The sequence below is a fragment of the Platichthys flesus genome, chromosome 3 (genome assembly GCF_949316205.1).
Source record: "Platichthys flesus chromosome 3, fPlaFle2.1, whole genome shotgun sequence".
NCBI lineage: Eukaryota > Metazoa > Chordata > Actinopteri > Pleuronectiformes > Pleuronectidae > Platichthys > Platichthys flesus.
This window is the reverse complement of record NC_084947.1, coordinates 2,556,033-2,579,744: the sequence shown is the minus strand read 5'-3', so window position 1 is coordinate 2,579,744 and position 23,712 is coordinate 2,556,033. Positions and strand designations below refer to the sequence as shown.

The 23,712-nt window shown below is 43.6% G+C and overlaps 2 protein-coding genes across 4 annotated transcripts in view; both read left to right on the top strand.

Moving 5' to 3' along the window:
* The first annotated feature begins 55 nt into the window (after positions 1-55).
* On the top strand, positions 56-6,814 carry anxa3a (annexin A3a). 2 transcript variants are annotated; one of them, XM_062381343.1, is made up of 14 exons: positions 56-95; positions 778-812; positions 902-946; positions 1,064-1,142; positions 1,507-1,601; positions 2,635-2,748; positions 3,149-3,239; positions 3,743-3,822; positions 4,035-4,091; positions 4,195-4,288; positions 4,580-4,675; positions 5,006-5,064; positions 5,603-5,725; positions 6,147-6,814. In XM_062381343.1, exons 2-14 carry the CDS (start codon positions 798-800, stop codon positions 6,204-6,206), a joined length of 1,008 nt encoding a protein of 335 aa, XP_062237327.1. In that variant the 5' UTR covers positions 56-95; positions 778-797; the 3' UTR covers positions 6,207-6,814. The 2 variants fall into 2 exon arrangements, with proteins under 2 accessions (XP_062237327.1, XP_062237328.1); XM_062381344.1 differs by having other exon boundaries at positions 76-95; positions 781-812.
* Positions 6,815-11,585: 4,771 nt separating this feature from the next.
* The window catches only part of bmp2k (BMP2 inducible kinase), a 35,013-nt gene continuing 22,886 nt past the window's right edge, over positions 11,586-23,712 (top strand). For both annotated transcript variants that reach the window (XM_062381321.1, XM_062381320.1), the window contains exon 1: positions 11,586-12,532. In XM_062381321.1, the coding sequence (XP_062237305.1) occupies positions 12,385-12,532 (148 nt within the window). In that variant the 5' untranslated portion in view covers positions 11,586-12,384. The remainder of the gene's footprint in view (positions 12,533-23,712) is intronic.

Below are 23,712 nucleotides of genomic sequence, written 5' to 3'. Positions count from 1 at the left end.
GTGACTGACAGGGACATATACCGGAGACAGAAGCTGCAGAGACTCATTCACTCGGTCACTCGCTCACTCCTTCACTCCTTCACTCCGCAGCTCAGGTGAGACTTTCACTGTTTACTGGAAATATGTTGTTGTGTCTTTTCAACCTCGATGTTATTTGTGTTTGTTGCTTCATGGTATTGTGTGTTTGTGTGTCTGTGAGTGTGTGTGATGAGAAGCTGCAGCACTGAACATTTAGTGGAGGCTCACCGGTGTATTTGCTTTACTCAGCTGATCACACACTTGTCCTACGACTAAAATAACACCGTATAGAATAATGTGCAATAAGGATCCACTTGTATAATTAATAAATACCAATGATACCTTTTTATTATTTTACATTGTAAACCTCTTTTTGTGATTTCACACTTTCTGTATTCATACTATCTGAATACTATTGTGAATTTAAACCGATATGTTTATGTTACCTACATGTTTTTATCGCTGTATTGTTGAAAAAATACTGTGTTTGTAGTTTATTATGGTGACTTTCTACCCAAAGCATTTCTATAATATGTATAGAGTTTACAGCAAACACTTGGTGCCACTGCACTTTACTCAGGTACATTTATATTCCAACTATAAAGTGAGAGGTGTCTATCATTTATATAAAGTCATATATTTAGATTTGATTGACTTTCTTATTCTCTCTTCTACCTCATTCTGACTGCTGCTGTGTGTGATATCATTAAGGTTTTAACTTATCTTATCTTATCTTATCTTATCTCCTCTTGTTTCCAGAAGAAGATCCTGTTGTCGTCATGTGTTCTTTATGGGTGAGACGAGTTCTATGTTTTCAATCTATTGAACAGGAAACGACTGAACGTGACTTTTTCAAACTAAATCTGATCTGAATTCTCCACAGGACACCCTGGAGGACGAGATGGAGTCCTGCCCCACCAACTCAGGGGTAGGTGCTGTTGTTACTGAGACGGTTACACAGCTGTGATGAAGTGATGAAGGTGATGATGAGGAAAACAAATGGATGAATGAATGATTGTTTCTATTCTGCTTCCATTTGGAAAAGGGAGCAAGCATCAAGGCCAAAATCCGGTTTAACGCAGAGGAAGATGCTAAGGCCCTGAAGGAAGCCATGAAGGGAATTGGTAAAAAACACACACAGACACACACACACAAACACACATACACATCCTCATAAGTTGGCTTGACCATATTTTTATTTAGTTACTATTATTAATCACGGTCAATGATTCCTTAGACGTCAGCAAACTCATGACAAACAAATGTGATTGAATCTCGACATTTTTCAGTTGAGCCATAAACTTTATTTTATTTTACTACAAATAAAAAGAAAACACAAAATCACCCACACTCATAGAACTTAAATTCAGAGAATAAACTTTATTTGTTGTCTTTACTCTGATATTTCTGACTTGATCTTCAAACTAAAAAAAAGAGCTTTACTTTTAAAAGCCGCAGCATTAATCGCATGTGATTCTTTCTTCTTAGGAACCGATGAGAAGGTCCTGGTTGAGATTCTGACCCAGAGGACCAACGAACAGCGGCAGCTCATCAGGGAAGCCTATGAGAAGTCCACAGGCAAGGTGAGACCCCCCCCCCCCCCCCCTCCTGTGTTGACCTGTGTGTTGACACGTTTGCATATTTTATTAGGTGTGTGTGTGTGTGTGTGTATGAACAGAAAGGGTTTTAGGCTGAATTCCAACCATCAGGTTTTTCTTCCCTTTACTCCGACTCTGACACATTTTCTCCTCGAGCTGGTTTGACTTCATTTCTGCCGGAGGGAGTTTTAAGTGAAGTTCACACAGCTCCGGGTGTTTCTGTCAAAGTGTGAAACTAATGAGTTTCTGTTTGTTCAAACCCGAATACACATTCATCAACAGTCACAGTTCATTATGCAACCTTTCAAAGAATTTGTTTTACAAAATGTCCGTTTGTTTGTGTTGATTTGATTCAAACTCCAAAAGACTCAAATGATTGTCCTGAGCAGCTCGGACCTGACGGTTCATCGTGATTTTCCTGTTCTGTGGTGACTGTTTATAGGGGTGAGGGTTGGGCCTGTGTGTGTGTCTGCCGGGGTGCGGCTGCCTGGTGGCTGTTCTCTTTGTGCGTATCGTATCTTTTACAGCAGTAGAGTCCTGTTGAAGTTGGTGTTTGAAGAGAGGAGACACAGACCCAGAACTTGCAGCATAACAGAATTTATTACACAGAAGTTTCACAGGTCAGACGGGCACCATGGTTTGCCCGGAGAAATCACACAGGCCGAATAGTGAAAATAAAATGAGGTCACACATCCGGGCCTTCTGCCTAAATTTGGGAATGTGTCGTACCTTAAGATTTAAGGATCCGCTGAAAACCATCTCTCCTCTCATTATTCGATAGGCAGTTCAGACAAGGAGAAACACACTGAACACATCTGTAGATAATACTTAAAGGTCTGAACATACGATTCAAGGTGCCTTAAGATATTAACATGTCATCATGATCTATACCTATGCTAGAGAAAATCATTAGCTGCATATTAACATATCATTTTTGGTTTGTAACTGTGCTCTGGATATCTATTAGCTAAGGGAATATACTACATGCGCTCACATGCTTTTTGTTTTAACGCTGCAGACGTTGATTCACGACCTGAAGAGTGAAACCAGCAAGCACATGGAGGACGTGCTGGTCGCGCTGGTCTCCACTCCGGCAGAGTTCGACTGCCACGAAGTGATGAGGGCCATGAAAGTCAGTGTTTCCCCCAATTATTAAGATTGATAACAATAATAATAAATTCCCTCGCATCCTTGAAAACCTGGACATTTAAAGACTTTGACAGTTGTGGGAATAACCAGGAGTTGAATTTAAATGATCAAACATCCTTAAATATTATTTATCATCCTTGTTTTAAAGTCCTTGTTAGTGAGAAACTTTGCAATAACTTGCAACTCACATTTTATTTACACGTTTGTGAAGGAGCTCACAGATTTAAATCCATGTTTCTGATTCTGCTCAGTCATAATAGGTCATTTCATATTAAATCAGCCTGAATATTGTTAGTATCTATGATTAGGTCGTTTTGAGGTTGCAGATCAATGCAGCCATGTGAACCTGCTGTTGATAAAGCAGCTGTGTGTGTTGGTTGCAGGGAGCTGGATCCAAAGACTCCATCCTGATTGAAATCTTTGCATCGAGAACCAACGCAGAGATCAAGGCTCTGAACGTCGTGTATCTGAAAGGTGAGCGCACGTCTTCAACCTAAAGACACGAGACATGAACAGACCCCGTGGGACTGGAGCTCGATCCAGGTCCATGTTTAAGGGAGGAAAGAAATTCTGATATCGATATTCATCTGCCAGGATGTTAAAAAACTTCCTAAGTGGTTGTTAGCAAACTATTTAAACAAAGAAATGTTATTTAATCTTTACATTTTACAGTTTAACCTTAAATGATTATAAAAAACATGCAGTATTTTTGACATGTCTGTTTTGTGTCATGAGTTTCTCTAGATTTTAATTTATCTGCAACTATTTAAAAATCTTGTTAATACACAAAGTTCTGAATCTGGTTCTGATCTTATTGAAATGTTATTATCTTGAATTAGAAGATATAGTTTTTAATTTCTTGTCTCTTTTATACAAAGAGACAAGAAATCAGTTGTTTGAAATGATCTATTTCCTGTTTTGCGGTGACTTTTTCTAAAATCTCAAATGTTTCATTCTGTGTGTTTTTCCTCCCAAAGAAACTGAGAACCTGTTGGTTCAGGACCTGAGGAAGGAAGTGTCCGGAGACTTCGGCAAAGCGGTGCTCCTCCTGAATGAGGTTTGTCCCCGGGACACAGAGAAAGTCCATTTTAAGAGAGTAGATATCATATGGCACTTCAAACATCAAACATCATGTTTTCTTGATTCTCGGCGTCTCCTCCAGCGTCAACTTTACACTCAAAGTGCTTTTAAAAATGCTTCTTCAAAAAAGTTTCCACATTTCATTTTTACTTTGTCTCATGAGTTTTTCATTTTTCTTTTTGTTTCCAGGCGAAAAGGGATGAGAGCAGCAGTGTTAACAAACATATGGCTCTAAAAGACGCTAAGGTGCCGCATGATGCATTTTACAAAAGAAAACTTAAAAAAAAATATATTTGTATGATAATTGTTTCTTGATTACATTTTGAATGAGTATCTATTTTTCACTCAGGCTCTTCACGAAGCTTCGGAGAAGAAGTGGGGAACTGATGAGTCCAAGTTCATTGAAATCCTGTGTGGGAGGAGCCTAAGTCAACTCAGACAGAGTACGTCACTTTCAAAACATACTCGACAGTAATATTTGTATTAATCTGTATTATATCTGTTCTGCATTTCAGATTTGTAATCCCTCTTCCTTGGTTCTGCTTCTCTAGTTTAAAAACAATGTCCCAATACAAGGTTATAGTAAACAGTTAAAAAAACTAAATGAGCAAAGATCAGGTTTTGGTTTAGTTTCAGCCGGCGTTTAACCTCTTTCATTAAATTTCTTTCTTTAAATTAAATGTTGTTTCCTCCAATAGCAGCTCACGTCCCTGCTCTTTGTTTTTCTGCTGCAGCTTGTGTCGAATACAGGACGCTCGGCAATAAATCTCTGCAGGAGAGCATCGAGTCCGAGATGAGTGGGGAGCTGGAGGAGCTGCTGGTGGCCATCGGTGAGTTCACTGGTTTATCACCTCACCCACCGTGTGGCCAAAAGTATGAGGACAGAGACCAGTGCTCTAAGTGTGTCAGGTGTCAGGATCCAGAAATGGTTTCCTGAGAAAATCTGGGAAAATGTTAATGAAACGTTCTCATAGTGTTAAAGTGATATAAAACAATCCTCGCTCTAAATCCTTCATGAAAATATAATGTAATAATATTTAAAAGCAGTACATGGTGTCTTTGTTGAAAGTTTTTAATGATTTCACCTGTTTTTTCATTTAGTAAAATCTTTGTGGAATTGTGGAAATGTTTTTAAATCTGGTTTGTTTCTCCTCCTGCAGTGAAATGTGTGAAGTCCATTCCGACCTACTTCGCAGAGGGACTGCACAAGAGCATGAAGGTGACTCCACTGGTTTGATTTCACTGATAATTAATAAAAGAAGCAACTTTAAAGATCTAAGTAATAATAGAGAACTCAAAGTAATTATGTCCATTCTGTTATTTTACAGCTGAACTGGTTGTTTGAGACGTTGCTGTTGTGTTACATTCTCGGGGGAAGGGATTTTTAACTCTGGTTATTTAGAAGCTAGAACACGTTTCACTTGAAGCCTCTCTGGTTTATACCTTTTTTATTTTGTCCTATTTGTCTGGAGATGATTTATTAACTTATGTACAATGACCCGAGGTCACAGCAGCTAGTGAGAAAACATCCTGAGGGCCACAGGACGTCTTGTGGCCCTGAATCTTGTTCTGTAATGTCCTAGTGACCTTTTGACCTTTGACTCGCTGAGTCTTAGAAAACACGTTTGCCTGATCTGAAGAGATTCCTCTGAGGTGTCACGCTCACAGAACAGGAAGCCAGAGGCCTGCACTCAGCAGCTGGCGCCCGGGGCCGAGACGTTAGAATGTGGTTCTACTGTGTGGATCCTGTTTTTCAGGGTGCTGGAACCTGTGAGGAGACGCTGTGCCGCATCATGGTGAGCCGGTCGGAGATCGACATGCTGGACATCAGAAAGAGTTTCAAGGCGTTCAAAGATTACTCCCTGCTCTCGGCCATCGACGTGAGAATTCATTTTCAGGATTTGTGTCTTGTTTTAAACTCGTTGTTTCATCTGCAACAAATACTGATTCCAGATATGAAGGTTGAGTTTGAATGGTGGCCCTGAGGCTCAAGACAACACATGCAAAACAAATATTTAATCGACAATGCACACAAACGATACAACCAACCAGACAAGTACCTGTGTAACAGCGTGTGTTTGCTCATTCACTGATGTTGAAAGTGTTTGCAGGGTGTGTTGTCAAATGAATGAGGTTTTATTTGTATCATTTTTACATATGTCTACGTGTGTAGAGCTTCAGGGCCACTGTACAAATAACAAACCTGGTTCCTACTTAGTTTACTTATCAACTGTAACGTTCCAGCTGACACTGTGTGTGTGTCTGTGTGTGTTTTCTCCTTGTTTGTGTTGTGTCCTGCAGTCGGATCTGTCCGGAGACTACGGCAAGTGCATGAAGGCGATCTGCGGAGGAGACGACTAAATCCAGAAGAAACTTTCTGACCCTCTAAAGCTTCTGACTTATGTTTCTTCTCTTCTGTGTGATCATGGAAAAAAACTTTAAGAATAATTTAAAACGTGAAAACATCCAGTGAAATGTGTGTGTGTGTTTGTGTAATAATGAGCTTTTGCTGAAAATCCAAATAATACGACACATTTCACTCGTCCAGTACTTAACGTTTGTATTTAACTTTTAAACTAATTCATAAGGTGACTCAAATTATTATCCAGTATATTAATCAACTAATGGGAATTTATTTGGGGCTTATGGATCAAGCATTTATTTACGAATCAGCAAAATTCATATATAGATAAATTTAAAAAACAATATCTTTGGTGTTTTTAGTTTTATCAGTTTACTCTTTTCTGTCAAAGTTGATCGACTCAAGCAGTTTCAACGCGAAACAAAATCAAAGATTTTAATGTTTGAATAAAAGTTAAAACACAGATTTTTAAGACAAATCTAAATTAATTTAAACATGTGAATTGTATGAAAATAAAGATTTCAGCTGCACATTGAACTGATGTGATGAACTGATCTGTTTGTTTCCTGCTTCCTTCTCTTCAGACTTCAATAAATAATAAATCAAATCTCTGCTGCTCCTTAAGTTTTTTTTTCTTATCATCTTCTCTTACTGAAGATGCAACTTACAGTCTGGTAGTTCAGCAAAGTCACCAGCAGGGGGCAACATTGAGCCAACAGCAGGTTTCCCCAATGACTTTTTCAACTAGTTTAGAACAGGGATTTTATCCTTTTACTTATAAAAGTTGTGTAAAATATATATAAACAGAATATGTTTAAACTTGTATAGTTTGTTAATTGACATGAAATCAACATTAACTACAGCATTAAATATTAATGTACTAAAAAAAGTATAGTTATAAGTTCTCAGTCTTGAAAATGTTTCTGTTTTTTTATCACAATGTTAAAGCTTTGATATAAAAACACAGTTCAGTCTATTAATAAATGTGACGCCTGCAGATCCTCTGTATTTAATGCCGTATTTAAAAAAAACTGTGGTATTTTCTAACAGAAACTGATTGGACCAACACCTCTGACACAACCCAACAGAGGAAGCTAACCTGGAAGCCCGGTGACACCGTTTCAAGCGAACATGTCACGTTCATCCTGAGGCTCTTAAAGAGACAGGAGCTGAAACCAGATGTTTGAGACAGAGGCTGATCAGAGGAGCTGCACCGATGGACGGTGTTTTCTGAACATCAGAGAATAAAAACATTCTACAGTCATAACACAAATCTAAATGATCAACCTGGATATGTCTCATTTAACCTTTAAAATAGGATAGACTGGTAATGAACCAGCCGCCTGCTCACGTCTACAGACGAAATATAACGTTTCATAAATCCTGTCTGTTTTGTTTGTGATGTAATAAACAGGAGCTGCTGGTCTCATACAGATGAGATCTCCAGACCGGTTCCTCGTCCTGCTGCAGCAGCTCATGTCCCCAGGTCTCTGCATCCTGCAGGGGGCCCTCAGTCCCCAGGTCTCTGCGTCCTGCAGGGGGCCCTCAGTCCACAGGTCCCTGTGTCCTGTAGGGGGCCCTCATTCTCCAGGTCCCTGTGTCCTGCAGGGGGCCCTCAGTCCCCAGGTCTCTGCTAACTGCAGGGGGCCCTCAGTCAAACTCAGGCCTCTCGCATGCTATTGAAGCGGATGACGGCCTGAAGGCAGAGACGTTTTCCTTGTTAAAGCCACAATAATCACCCACAGTCCTTCACTCTGCAGCCCCCCCCCCCCCCCCCCCCGTCTTTATCTCCACTGAAAGTAAACAGGAAGAGATACTTCCTCGTCCTGTGACAGCTTCACACACATCCCCGGCCTCCATGTGTGTGTGTTTGGTGTTTGATAGTGAAGAGGTCGGAGGGTTATCAGCACAAAATAATATTTTTAAAACACGTATCTCACATCATTCGTGTGACCGACTTTCTCTCAGGCTGTAACGGGACTGATACCAGCTCGTACACAGAGTTCAAAATGTGATTTTGGTCAAAGTTAAACAAAAATGTCAAAGAAATCTTTCTCTCAGAATTGAATGATGGTCGTTTGTGTAAAATCCTGCTGACAAACAAATAAACAAACAAGTAAACAAACACATAACCTAGTGGTGGAGGTAATAAATTCCTTTTTTTTATAAATAAATGTCCTTCAGGTGCTTTAAGTATTTTTTTTCAATAATACTTTTACTCAACATTAATGTTGTTCTGTTCACATATGATATGAACAAATTGAAATTGGCTTCATACTTTATAACTTTGATACTTGATGTATGAATATATTGTTATACTTTTGTTCAGTGCACAAAGTGTAAAAAAATATGTTATGTTTATATAATTAAGATGTTTATCTTTATTTGCAGTCTGTGGTTCATAGTGTTTTTACATTGTGGATTCACCAAAGTAAAACATCTGATGTGAATCAAGACTCGAGTACAGTACTCATGCAGCCTTGTCTCATCAAGTTGGAACAGTAAGAAGGACAAGTATAATCTGCAGTACTGTAGTTTTTATACATCTAAGAGTATGTACTTCTTTATATCAGACTGTCTGTAGTTCTTTAAACATCAGACTGTCTGTAGTTCTTTACTGTATGAAGCCTGTATTTTGTGACTGTATCTTCTGTGACAGTGTGATTTCTCAGAGTCTCGCTCCAGTGCAGAAAATGAAACTCATGTGGGAGCGTGGGGGAAATGTAGGCCAAGTTCGCCCATGCTCCCTCACTGTGCTCCAGCCTCTGAACTGGTGTGTGTATGTGTGTGTTCGTGTGTGTGTGTGTGTGTGTGTGTGAGATGCCAAGTGTTAAGTGTAGCTTTTTCTCCCTCCTGATGTGACTCCAGGAAATATAAGGTTGTCCGTGAAGTCTCCATTCATGAAGCGAGCTGCCAGTCCGACGTTACTGCTTCACCGTGTCAGGAGGGAATCAAACCGCCGGCATGACCGATCATAGGAACATCGAGGACACGGAGATTCAACCAGATTCTCCTACTGATGATTTCCAGTTACACTCTCTGTGAAGCTGCAACATCCCACATGCAGCAATAACTTCATAATTCAGAATTGACTTGAATTTGATGCATTAAATCTTTAAATAACAAGAATGTGAATCCATTGATCAACATTATATAATAATTATTAGACTGTATCCAGTTTCCTCCCAAACAATATCAAGCCCTTTACAGTCACCTAGGTGGAACTGGTTTTGTATGATTTTGGGGAGATGTAAGTGGGCTGTGCTGGGAGGTCAGAGGTCAGAGGTCAGCGCAGGAACCGGTTCCAGCAGGACGGGTGTTTGTCCTGATGTCGGTGTTTCTGTGTTCACACACCAACAGGTGGCGTCATACACCTCACCGGCAGCAGCACAACAATAAGTGTGTCAGGGAGTGAAGAACCCCCCCCCCCAGAGACAGGATGTATCCAGACATGAGGTGTGGGGGGGTTTGTACGGTCATGTGACCCGGCTCTGCTCCTCCTCGTCTCTTATGTAATCCCCATCTCCGCCATGTGCTCCACCAACAACCACTGACCTCAATGTGCTAACTGGGACCAGTATCCACAGACCAACACGGTTTCTTCGACTCAGGAGGACGATGCACGAGTTCGACGGTGAAGACATGAGAGGGCGAGGAAATAAAAGTGTTGGATCCTCCGGCCCACACACTCGCCTTTTGTTCACAAGGCCGCAGGCAGCTGTCTACCCCCCCCCCCCCCCCCCCCCGCCTCCCGGCTCTGTCTGCTGACAAATCACATTGTTGTTTCTTCCTCTGCTGCATCATTAGAGTCGATTCACGATGTGAAAGAGACCTGCAGTGCTTTCCACAGGCAGATCACAGCCACAGATGAGGACAGAGCTTTGATGGGGATTTTTATTTTGATATGAAGTGTGAGGCAGGAGGCGACGTCGCTCTAGAGCAGCTGGAGCTTTGTCTCTTTCTCTCTGTGCAGTAACTTCTTTTCCAGCCTGTTTTTAGTTTCTCCTTCCTCCACCAAACTGCTCAGACGGTCTGTGGCTGACACCGCCCAGTTAGAGATGAGTAGTGTCTGGGCGCCTCCTCTGGAAGAACATTCCTGCCGAGACGTGAACAATAAAGTCGGGATTTCACTATAGAATTTCTTCAAACGTCATATTTTGTGACCCAGATATTAATATGGGGTTGAGGCACAGCTACACAAACGGTACACGTAAGGGATATAGCCACAAAGAACTTTAACTGGCGTCATTATAACTTATCAAGTAAACAATAATAAGAATTAGAATAATAACACAAAGATGTTGTGTTTACTTTACAGTTGGGAAAAATACATTCAGTGAAGCTGAAGCTGGTATCAGTGAACTTTTTGGACTTTGTTGTCCAAACAAATGACTCACGACAGGATTCAGATGTCAGAATTGTTGGCGATTAATCTGCTGTCAGACGTGCACTGAGATATGTGGAGACCCGAATGTTTGTGTCAGTTGCTCCACATGTTGTCCTGAACTTTTCCTGTTGATCCCTTAAGTAAACTATAGTGAGAAACTCCCAACTAGCAGGTGTGTTGATGTTGTTTCTAACAAGTGACGGATCTGAAACTGGAAGAATTCAAATATCTCACTGTGGCGTGAGAGACTCTGACGAACTTGGAATTACAACAGGATTACAGAGTGTTTGGTGATGAGGGCCGACACGGGTGTGGATGAGCTGTCAACAAAAACCCTGAACTTTCCACAGCAGAAGTTATGCGTCATGTTTCGCCTCCTGCTCCTCTACGGGCTCCGCCCCTTAGCCTGAATGTGCCAGATATTTTCGTAAAAGCATTTGACGTGAACAAACTGCCCCTGGGTTCTTCCTATGTGAAAGGTAAACTCCAGAAAAGGCCATTGCGATTCAAATTCAATTGGAAACTCTGTCATTACCAACTTTTTGGCCTAATATTTCCTCTGATATTCTCCTCTGGAGCCACGTTTGTGCGAGAATCATATTAGGCTAAGAATTAGGTGTTAATGAGGCAGTTTCCAGTCGTATTTGAATGTCGGTGCTTCCAGACACTTGGATCAACAGTTACATCAATTATAATGGATTTGAATGCAACTCTGTTTATCACTGAAAGTCAAAAAGTGTTTTGTGGACTCAACCACCACCTCCACATACACAGTGGTGAGGAGATTGTATCTTATAAATATTGGGACGGTTAATTATGACTGATTATTATTATGTATTTTGTTTAAATCACAGGTAACACTGTGTCTGGCAATGTTTCTCTTCCATACCCTCTCCACTCCGCCGCACCAATCACAACGCGGGCAGGGGGCGGGGCAGGGGCTGTGTCAGGTTCGGTTGTCTCTGCTGAACAACAAACCGCCCACCTGCTCTGCAGCCTAACGTCGGGGAGGAACCACGAGTCTGACCCGGGGGAGCGGAGCTGACCCAGAGGGACCGAGCCAAGGCGCCTCGTCCGGGGGACACCTCTTAAGCTACAGCCGCTGTCTCGTGACTGCACCGGGGCTCCCACTGCGCGCTCCTGGCCCGCGCGGCTGGATCGACTCAGCCGCCTGGCGACGCTCGTCAGCCGCCAACCACAACCACCAACACCGCAGCAGCAGCAGCAGCAGCTAGCGGGCTAACTAGCCTCCAGCGGAGTGGGCAGGTATCCGTGGAACAACAAGCCGGATTTGAGGAGGGGTCACCCGGCTGGATATATTCCCGGGAGGAGGTGTTGATAACCCCCGGTTCCCGACGCCTTCCCGCGCTTGTCCCCCCCACCCCGGATCCTCGCTCCTGTGTCCCCGCAGCCTCCTGACCCGTTCGCCGCCGAGTTCATGCGCGCTAGCCTCGGCTGGTGCTCGCTAGCAGGGATGTGTCACCGCAGCTAACGGACCCACACTTGTGTTCGCCTGTGTTGTGTTGTGGTCCCCGAGAGGCCGAAGAGGGGGGTGCATCATCCCGCCTAACGCCTGCTCATCCGCCGTGCTTTTAATGTCGTGTCCCCCGCCGGCGACTGGTCCATCCAGAAGAACCAGACGCGGGGCATGCAGGAGGAGAAAACCCCGCAGATAAGCAGATAGGACACGGGGACAGCAACTCAACTGGGTCGGTTCGATTGACCCACTAAACCGGGCGTATTATACAGCATCAGACGGGCGAACTGAGAGAGGGAGGTGGGGCGGAAGGATGAAGAAGTTTTCCCGGATGCCAAAGTCGGAGAGTGGCGGGCTCGGAGGGGCCGGGTCCGGCTCCAGCTCCGGGGTCAGCAGCTACCTCGGGAAAGTGTTCGCGGTGGGTCGGTACCAGGTGACCGTGGAGGAGCTGGTGGCTGAGGGTGAGTACACCGGAGACACCGTGATATTCTGCGGGACACACCCGTCCTCCTGCCGGGATCCACCTCCACATGCTCCTGTTTATGGGGGCTGGTAATTTGTCTTTTCACATTTTTCCTCCCTGAACATCTGCGGCAAATGTCTTACTTGTCCCAGGCTCTGGTGCTTAACTGGGACACCAGGGGACATGACTGGGAGTAGAACTGGAAACCCACCCCTCTTCCAGCTGTGGGCTGCATCCTGTTTCTGATGGGGGTGGTGGTGGAGGGGGGGGGGGGCTGAGCCTCCTGTGTCAACATCCACATGTAAACTTCATCCAACATGTTCATACAAGCTCTCCTGCAGTGTGCATGAGGATTAATGTGTGGGGGGGGGGGCGAGTGTAAAAGGTTTTAGTCTCTTCTCTATAGACTTCAGATTCTGTCCTGTTGTGTTCACGTCCACTCAAATGAAATCCCAGTACACAGAGATGTCCCACTTTGATCCGGTTAGTGGTCAGGGTCGTTAAGTCTTCTCTTTTATCCTCGTCGCTACAGAATTATGTGTAACTTGAGGAGACTTTACTGGGAAAAGTTTAGTCAACCTTCAAAATATGATTTCAGTTATGGTTTAGTCCAAACTGGACACAACCTAAATATCGGGTGTGTAAGGTCGACCAAAGTCTAGATGTGTTGTCTATCTGGTTTTAACTGAACCAGGGTTCAACGCTGGTGGTGATGACAGGAAATACATGACACACCAAATTCTTTAGTGTGCTCCCTAAATTACAATGTGAAACAAACACTCACCGGATCAAATGTAAAGAATTCAGACATGGACCTGGCTACAGACTTTCAGGTGTGAGAACGTCCCGTTGTTTGAGGATTTAAAAAAAAAAAAATGCTTTCAGACAAACACTGAGTTCCCCCAGAGGAGCTTCTTGTGTTATTGCATAAAAAAGCTGGAACGTTAAGAGACATTAATAAATAGATAAAGCCAGTGAGTTGATAACGTAATACTCGCGTTCCTTCAAGTATCTCAGCGTTTTGTAAACACAAACCCGATCTCACTAAATTCCGTCTGTGTCATCATATAATCATGTGAAGTGGTTCCACTACCAGCAGACAACAAGGTGACACCGTGAACTTTACTCATCATTGAGTCTGCAGGTAAGAGCCGGGTTGTCTCGGCCTGTCTGGGCCTGTCTGTGCTGCTCGGCCAATCACATCACACTGTGATTAATGTGAAGCACAGCATCCTCATCTGCATTTAGAAATATGAAAGGTCAAGTAGAAAATCGCACCTTGTTCATTAAGGTATAAAGATGAATGTCAGTTTCCTACTTGAGCAGATGTACGATTACTCTACCGAGACATTTTGTAGAAGTGTAAGAATCAGGTTTAAAATCTTCTTGAGTCAATAAAGACGTCCTGGTGTCTCAACGGTGTCAAACAGGAAGAACGGGCAAAGTTCAATCAATAACTTTTTGGTCAAATTTAAGTGCAACGAGTCAATTCAGTATTGGTTCTCTAATGGAAGATTTTTCTAAGAACTGTACAATCATAATCCATTTCTATCATAACTGTGAACAACTAGAGGGTAGTGTTTATCTGGTCGTGGTCCGTCCTCTGCTTGTATTGTCTTATTTTATTCCTAATTTGCTGTTCTTGGTTTTCAAACTAAAATTGGACCAGCAGCATTTCCATAATTCTAATTTTCTCAAAACTATTTTAACCCTTAAATGTAGTTTTGTGGATGCCGCCTCTCGACCCTCAGTTTGTGATTAATCCTTTGCTCTGTGAATATATGAATAAACCTCCTGCCAAGAAACACTGAATAGAAAACTCAAGAACAAGCCGCAGGAACGTTATACACAGTAAATCCCTCCGTTCTGCATTAGTAATGTAAACACACTCTTGCAGGAGCAGCTTTAGGATGCTCTGGTAAAGACGGAGCTCTCTCTGGTGTGGTGAGTGCTGAGGGAGCAGAGAGCTTTACTCTGGCAGCACTGGTCCCACTCGTCACCACAGAGCCTCTAACCAGCAGCCGCTCCGCCGAGCTTCTGGGTAACCGGCCCTCGATGGGACGTCTTGCTCTATTTAAAGACCTGCTGGGCTGGTAAATAGGTGAATTATCAGGGTGAATTCACTGCTGTTGTGTACTTGAGTGAAAACCCCCACACAATTATCTGATGCTATCGATCCAGTTCTTCCTGTTCTCTTCACCGGGCTTGTTACCAGATGAGCGGTGGTGGGTTTCCAGGGTTTTTATTCAGGGCTGCTGCACACTGAGTGTCACTGGGTCAGTTGTGCGACTGATTGTCCCCATAGTGAGTGGATCATGTGATGTTTGTGAGTGGCTCGTGTCCCATTCACTTACTCAACTGTTGCATACCACATGTGACATTTTAATGAAGAGCACGAGTTTCCCTGTAAAGCTGAACACTCAGACATAGTTTTCTGTAGAAAGGAAACCAACTAAAACGCAGGAAAACATGACATCACTTCAATATATTCAAATTAAACTCGTATTAAGCTCAGAAGCTCCCGACACCACTTGGTGAGCAGCTCTTTCCAGTGATACACGTGTATCTGATGAGCGGGATGGTTTTTACATCGAGTAGGAACACAGTCATTTCTGTCCACTGCTCTTCAGCCTCTGTGGTTTCTCCTCAGCGCCGTCGGATTCTGTCTCCGAGAGGAACTCAGAAACTGACAAGTGGGAACAGGATGCATCTGTGAGCCTGTCACCCTTCATCCACTAACTCTCACTGCACCAGGTTCCTGGTCCCGGCTCGGGAAAGTCTCGGAATGCAAAGAAATACGTTTGATAAAACTATTTGGAAAAGTTGGGTAGTTGCATATAAAGCAGACGTCAGACTAGAAGCACTGGAACTCTCATATCCTGACACTTTTGTTTTAAAAGAATTGTTTTATATATTATATATTAATTTCACTGTGAATAAGAAACAGTTGCATAGAAAAGTGAAGCCAAAGCCGTGTCACTTGCCCCCTGGTGGCTGGCTGTAGTATAGGTCAAAACCCCCTCCATGTGATTTTAGCTTGTTCTTATCGGACTGATTTTCAAGCGTTCGTGTTTCTGATAATTTCAGTTTTAGTTAAGATATCAAACTATATAATAAATGTGCTGCATCGTATATATTGGTCAAATCGTTCCATTCATTCGTCTGCAGGATATTTTGGCTTCATTTCTGGATAGTGGGCGGAGTTGGAGACACGTTGTGAGTCTTTATATAAAGTCTACGATGTCAGCGGCTCCCTGTTTGTGCTGGTTCATACTTGAATTCTTTAAAAAGTCCCAGTTTGAGCAGCTACACAAACTGTTCCCAGAGTAATGGTCCTATATGCCGTGGTAATATTTCATCAAGCCCTTTGCCGAGCAGCAGCAGCAGATAACGTCTCTGGAACATGTTTGTCAGCTCAACTTGCACAATCACCCTCATGTCAGTGTTATTAATTGACCAGGCCACTCGCTGCAGGTACAAGGTTAATATTTGCATGTGTCGGTTGTTTCTCTCTCTCTTGGCGGGTGGTTTCACTTCCAGGTTTTCGAGCACGTTAACTGCAACTTTATTATTTCATCGCTTCTTAAGTCCAGACTTTGTGCTTCCCTGAACCCTCCTCACTTTGGAGAGCTTCAAATCAGGCCTGCCTCTCAGCTGGTCCATCTCTAATGACACACGTCTGTCACTAAACAAAAAGTCTCTCTTCTCTCGACATGCTGACTTCACATAACTTCACCCGGGTGCTGTCTGTCAGCAGAATCTGGACATGTTGTCTCTGTGAGTCACGGGCTGCAGAGCGCCGAGCAGCGTGAGACGTCTGGACCTCGGTTGAAGCGACTCGCTGACCACGGCGAGCCACAGATTGTGCAAACAGGAGAAACGCAAACATTGTCTCCATGCAAACAGTTTGTGTGTTGGTGGTGAACACGTGGCCTCTTCACCTTGACCTTTGTCACTTGGGGATCTGGACCGACGCCATGCATTCACCAAAAACCTGTTTATCAGTTCAAATGAAGTTCCAGCTGATGTTTCTCTCGCCGAGATGCCCCAAGCGCTTGGGAATTGTGTTTGTTAAGCTCTGTGTTGTGAATTTGTGTTGAGAAGATAATGAATAGAAGCTGAAGCCAACTGTTGAGTAAATATACTTTGGAGATCTGCTGCCCTTTTGGTGTCCGACTCAGTTTAGATAAAGTGCAAAGCTCGCGGCTGAGTGATGTGGTTGAAATCAGTACTGGTGATAATATTTTCCCATGATAGTGATTGAAAACCAAATTTCCTCAGTCTGGTGTTTTTACAGCGATGCCTTGCTCACAGCTCCGGTTCAGTCTGGAAGCAGCTCTGAGTTAAAACAACAACCAGATAAGAATTTACAACTCTGGAAACCGGCAGTTGTTTCTCCTCGCGTGTATTTGATTGGCCGACACAGCGGCTTGCAGGATGACATCACATTGTGTCAAAGTTGAGTTATGCACAACTTTTGTTTGTTTGACCCCGTTTTCTGTTAGGAGGACGTATTTCATAACAATGGGCTTCACTTGTCTTTCTGAGAGGAAGGAGCTGTGGTGATTGTGAAACAAAGATGACGAGTAAAGATGAAAAGTAGGATGTCTGTTAGTAAATATATATAGTAAGTATCTGGGTTAGGGAAAAATACTACATTTAAGATAAAATATTTGTTCACGGGAGCAGACATTTAAACAGATTGTTTACACAGAGCAGGTCTAATTTTTGTGATGTTATAAGACTTCATCGATCAATGCAGTGCAGACCTATTTGATCCTTGCTCTCTGCCGGGGGGGGGGGGGGGGGGGGGTGCACTGACATTATTAGCATACTGTACTGGTGATGAATGGGCACATTGTGCCCTTTTGTTGTCTTATTCCAGACCCCAGAAAGAATGCTGGTACGATGCAGCTCTTGGTCCTGTGATGGGAACCGGTGCCTTTGTGCTTGCTCATTGAGGCCTTCTGTTTTCTGCATCTCTGCCACTGCCCCCCCCCCAACCCCACCCTCCCCTTATGGTGAAACTGCAAATGAATGATTTCTACTGATTCATCGTCACCTGACCTGAAGGGAGCATCGAGCCGAACGAGGGTGTGGCCTCGGCTCAGAGGGAGACTCCAAACAGGAAGACATTGACATGGACAACTTCTCACTTCAGTGCAAATTAACCTTGTTCCTGTATTTAGTTAAATATAATTCAGTGTTGGAATAAGATCATATTCTGCTCGTGTGTCAGAGCTCAACGTTTCATAACACCTCATCCTGGTAGATGTCTTAGAATAAGTGTCTTTTGGAAATATAGACACCAGCAATCTAGTGTTTCCAGAGACTTAAGAACAGGTTTGAAGCTGATCACAGTCTGTATGTGAGCACACGTGTGATTAATGCACGACCTCACTGGATTGGACGATGAGTCAGAAGTGACGAGCGATTGGCTGAATCTTAGCGACGGAGGCCGTGGGAACTGTAAACAAGTTGGTGCCATCTTGTCACTCTGGTCTTATGAAGCCGACTATTTGGGCTTAATTCAGCCAGTTTGAATATTGGGAGGAAGTGGAGCTGCGTCGCCCGTCTTCACAGTGGATGATGATAACAACCTGTATCCTTCTCCTCCTGCAGCTCCTCCTCTCTCGCTCCTCTTCTCACGGCCACTTGTGTCTGTCGGCTCCGCTCTAAGCCCTATTGAGGTTTGATGAATGAGAACCAGCTGCCAGAACCTCGCCGCTCACTAAGCCCGGGATATCAAAACATGGACAGTTGTTGCTGCACCAACCTTTTATGGAAGAAAGACTTCTCCGCACACTTGAGGCTCCTCACATCTTTCACCTCCGTCAGGGTGGGAATGAGATAAACTGAAGTGGAGGCCAGAGGGGAAGGATGGAAACTGTAAAAGGAGGGGGGGGGGGGGGGGGGGTGGTCCTCATCCAGGTTGACGGTTTCAAGTGCATGAAGTGGTGTTTTCCGTTTTCAGCTGCATGTGACCACCACCACCACCACCACCACCACCTCTGTGTGAGGAGAGCACCACCATCACCTCAGAAAGTGAAGAGTATCTGACCTGAAACAACCGTTGTCATATCCCCGCTATGCCCATGCATGCTAGACTTAGTCTCAGAGGGAACTTGGGCGACAGTGTTTTGTTTTGAAGTTCCTTTTAAATTCCAAATTAGAATATTTATCTTTCAAATTAATCTATCAATAAGAACCCAGAGTAGGTTTTTATACGTTGAAAGGGCCAGAATGAAATGACACGGTGGTGCGGTGTTCTGCTGGTGAGAAGTTCGCAGAGTGCAGAATTCCTCACCTGCTTGTTAAAGAGTTTTAAAAAGTGACTTTTGTTTTCAGGCCGCAAACCTTTTTCTGTCGATGGGTTCTCTAAGAGTTGCTGTCGTGTAACTCCGGTCGACTCGAGTGAAACCGATTAGGAAGTGATCTTAAGTCACCGGCCTGAAGTCGGGTCTTTGTCGGTCAAACTGACGGCGAGAGAAGTCTCAGGTCGGATGAGCGGATGAAACTAAGAAATCCCAACCTTTATAATTGATTCCCAGTATGAAACCTGGGTGTATCTGCTCCTACATTCTGAAACCCACACGTGAGATTGCCTGGACTTACACTGGTTTCCCGTACCTTCAGTTTCCCACTTACCAAATGGGACGTTCGGCCGCATCATTAATCAGCTGAAGAACAAAAGTTTCTTTCCGCATTAGTCTGTGTAATAGCAAATCTCAAAGGATTTTCTAAAGCGCAGGGGATCAAAAAGTCGTTATTGGTAATTAGCAGGAGCAGCTGGCACAGCGTGGCAAACTGGCGAGGGCCCTGACGCCTGCTAATGGAAACCCATTTCCTACGATGACTGTGTGGAGAATTTGGCACCTGTTAGTCCACGAGAAGAAAAGCATCTCCACGAGTAGACCTGAAGGTACCAGACAGCAGGTCCCTGAAGATGGAAGAACCATATGGAAGAACTTTGCTTTGGATTAGTTTTAGTGTTTTTTTAGGAGCTCTGCTGCAGCCTCGAGCAACGCGTGGTTTGTCTTTGTTGAGACTGTTTCCACATCAATTTGTGAATGATATTTAATCTGTGTAAGAACCGGACTTCAGAAAGATTCTATCATTAGCGTCAATACATTTCAGGTTTCTTTTCCAGTGTGGCTGATGATTAAAGCCTCGGCAGCTTCAATGTTTATCGGTCAAAGCTTGAATTCAAGTGAAGAACAGCAACTAGTGCAATAGTTTGGATTGTTTTTTAAAGATCTTTCAATGATTCTACTCGAGTGAAAAGCTATAATCAAACTCAGAAACTTAAGTTTCTCCAGCTCTTATTGAATATGTGAGATATTCAATCGTATATTTGTTACTCAAAATGCTTGATTTCTTATTCATGAATACCATATGAAAAAAAAAATCTAATTTACTATCTTCTACTACAGAGGATCTCTTCTTTGAAATAACACTCACTTAAAGATATGCAGGTGAAGAAGGCACATAATACTATTGTGTGCATTTCTCACATTAACCTTTTAGCAGTGGAAAAATGTTGAAGAGTTTAATTCAGTGCAACCACATGCAACTTAAGTTAAAGTTACACTTATCTTAGAGGTAAACAGCCATGAAGACTTGCAGGGGAAGTGTTGTGGGTTTCATGTTGGAGGATGGAGAGGGAGGAAATACCCCAGCACCCCCCCCCCCCACCACTGCTGACGGAGCCACTGTCAGTTGAACCACACTCTTAGTTTGTGGCTCTTAAAGACTTCACGCTGGCTGAAGTAAAACGCAGTGGGTTTGAATGATGAAGAGGAAAGAAGATGTCAGCCAGAGAGCGGTTTGTTATCACAGATGACATCATGCGTCTGAGGAGGAACATCTGTGGCCGTTTTTTTTTTTTGCTGAGCAGAAAACTGTGAACGCGTCCTCTCTCTCTTTGCAGCGTGTTACTTAATCCTCTAATCCTTCCTCACTGACAGACTTCTCTACCACTTCTGAAGTTTGATCTTTTTTTTTTTATTCTTGCCCGTATCACCAGGCATAGAGAGTCTCTGTTTCACAAGAGGCTGCTGAGCTCTTCTCTCAAGCCTTGTGTCTGTCCCAGTTAGTCAGGAGTGAAGTCAGGGTCCCTCGTGCTGGATGCAGAGGAAACTTCTCCAATAATTACAGACTTCAGTCAGTCACAGGCTTTAATGTCAGTAACACCCCCCATCGGCTTTCCTCTTGGCCTGATGGGTGCGGGGTTTTCCTTCCAACTGTCACTGACACCTGACCACGTCCTCACGCTGAAGCACTCCAGTAGCCTCTCAGCGCTGCAGCCGAGAAACAGATGATGAGACGTGACTAATGGTCGCTGAGCGTCGGACATGCCCTGTCAGCTGTGCTCCGGTCCCCTGAAAGGTTTCACTTACACGTCTGTGCATGAGAAACATGGCCGCGCTGTATTATCACTCTGTAATTTAGACGTGGATCTAATCGTCTTTTGATTTTTTTTACTCGTCATCTGTCAAGTCGTGATTAAAACATGTGGGAGCAATGTGCAGATTTATCAGGTCCCTGTTGTTTCCCACGGAACTGAGATCCAATGGGTGTACCCGCTGCTTGTGGGGGGGGGGGGGTGTTGTGAACTTGTATGCTACACACCCTTGAACAGGTTGTGTAGCATACATGTTCACAACAGCTCGAACAACTAAACTATGGTGCGCTGCCAAATGTTAGGTAATTAATGGGAATAGGAAACACTCTGAATGGCAAACACCTTTTTAATACAAGCCACATCGACTTGTCTCTCAAGGTTGAGGTTAAATAACATTAAATCAAATATTGATTAACCCAGAATCTGTGTATCAAATCCTCTGGAATTCCTCATATCCAATCTATGTTCATGTAAACTTAACCTACAAGGTGTGATGACAGTCGTCTAGACTACAACTCCCATTACTGACATTCAGCTTTGTTCTAATATTCATATTTTTGTAAATATTCTGTTCAATTAAGTGCCCCCTGAATGTTTTCACATCAATTGTTAATAATAAAAAGATGTAGAAGATGAGAATTCAGGTTAATGACTTCTTTTGAAAAGAAAACAAACCGGCTATTGGAGACATTTTAATTGGATCCATACTTAATTTCTTTCGTTAGATATCTCATCTCATTATTTACCCTGTCTGCTCCTTGTTTTGGAGCCTCCACACTTGATGATATTTGCATTTCCCACCCGAACACCTTGTTGTTTTGCAGCATGTTAACATTTGCACCAGTGAAACCAGTGTCGGCTGCAGACGGCTTTGTTTCATGATGCTGGTTGAATCCAGCCTGCTGTACAGTGAGGGACAGTGTGGTTGGTTTCCTCATTTGTCCAGGAAGTTGGTACGCTGCACACAAAGCCCCTCCTGAAACAAATCATCCCATCCAGAGCCACTCAGGAGAATAATACACTCGATGGTGTCCCACTTGCATGTGGCTGGGGCCGGGGCAACAAAAGGCTCAGGGTGGAGATCTAGTGAGAACCAGATCCTGGAGCTTTTTTACCTCCTGTTCCCACCTTGAAACTCCTGGAGCCGGCCCAGATTCTGTGCTCGTACTCGTCCTCATAGATCATCTGTAGTTCCAGAACACATCGACCTTGTGAGTCGTCCTTCACAGACGCTGCAAACGAGTTCTCTGGTGAATTATAGACGACAGGAGTTCAAGGACCTTGAAGATTCAGAGCAGAGTATTCGCACCAATCGTGAATCTCCTGAACAGGGATGGTCTCGTAATCCATAAATATTTATCTGAGACCACTTGTCATTTGGCCCCTTCCAAGTGAACGTGACAGTCTGACTCCAGAACTGTTTTCCAGTCTGCATTAGGTGTAAGGCAACCCACTGGGAGTGGAGCTTCCCAGTTTGTTCAGTGTTCAGTTTTCCAGAGGAGGTTAGCTGCTCCTTTGTCTCGTGTCCACACCGAGACAGCCGGCTCCTTTCAGCCTCCTGGCCCTTGGCCCGACCAAATGGATTCTGCCTTGTGAAATCTCTCATCCTCTCTAATCATCCCACCACATGTTCCCAGCCTGCATTATCTCCTTAAAGTTGATGTCAGCTCTGTGTCTGCAATCCTACATCTGTGTGTACATAAAGCTTGGGAATGACTCACTGGTCGTTTTGTTTCCATGCACACCCGGGTCATAAAGCAGAATCTGCATCCAGTATCATCGCTTAGAGCTTCCTGGAAGTCCTCGTCCTGTTGTTTTTAAAAGTCGGTCCTCTCACAAGACTTTGTCATATGATTCAGTTCCCCCCCACCCCCCACCCCCCCAACCAAGTCTCTGTCACAGGAAATCAATGCAAACCCGGCACTCGAGTTGGAGTGACCATCGAGCTGACCTCAGCAACGGTCTGTGGTTCATTTTTTTTTTTAAATGGCAGCAGGTCTGAGGATAAAACTACCGGCGAATGCTCCATTCAGAGAAACATGGTCTTTTCATTCTTGTGCATTACTCAGAATAATTCTCATTCATTAATTTCCCCACTTGAATTAGCAATGGTTCAAGTTATTTAAAGTCAATTCCCTGAAACATCTCCGCTCCTTTTGTTTTAAATCATTTTGTGAGTGTGTGTGTGTGTTACCCATATCAGCATCATCGTTATCATTATATTCTATAAGCTGCTTGTTGTTGTTGTTTTATCATCAGCAGCATTTCTATTGACCTTGTTCTAAAGCCAGTTGAAGTTTGCTAACTCTACGGCTGAATTGTTAAATATGGACGGGGAGAAATAAAGATGGGTTTTATTTTGGGATGTCACGAGAACAGATACTTCCTCTTTTTTCCACAGTCTCATGGCATCGAGCGATACTGACCTGCCGCTGCTTCCCTCTATTCACCAATCTGCTTCCTGTTCACATCAACATGCACAAGTGTGAACACGGACAATTATAAAGAAGAAAATTTACAACACAAGTTAAAATGTCACTCTGGTGCTTTGTGGTGGTTTCTGCTGTTACACAATCGGCTGCTCTCCTTCACTGGTTTCAGTTGAAGCGCTGCCATAGCGGTGTGTCTGTTGTCTGATTGGCTGCCCCCCCCGTAACTGTCACTGTTGTGACAACATGCAAACACTTAGCTTGAGTGTGTCTTTGTGTTTGCTGTGAGTGTCAGGTGCTTGAACCTCAGTTGACAGGCCGGTGGGAACGCACTGGTTCCACCGT

What these genes read in the sequence shown, in the direction of transcription:
- anxa3a (XM_062381343.1), top strand. An exon ending in GGAGCTGCTGGTGGCCATCG is followed by an intron (nt 4,676 to 5,005) that starts GTGAGTTCACTG and finishes CTCCTCCTGCAG; the next exon opens with TGAAATGTGTGAAGTCCATT. An exon ending in CCCTGCTCTCGGCCATCGAC is followed by an intron (nt 5,726 to 6,146) that starts GTGAGAATTCAT and finishes TGTGTCCTGCAG; the next exon opens with TCGGATCTGTCCGGAGACTA.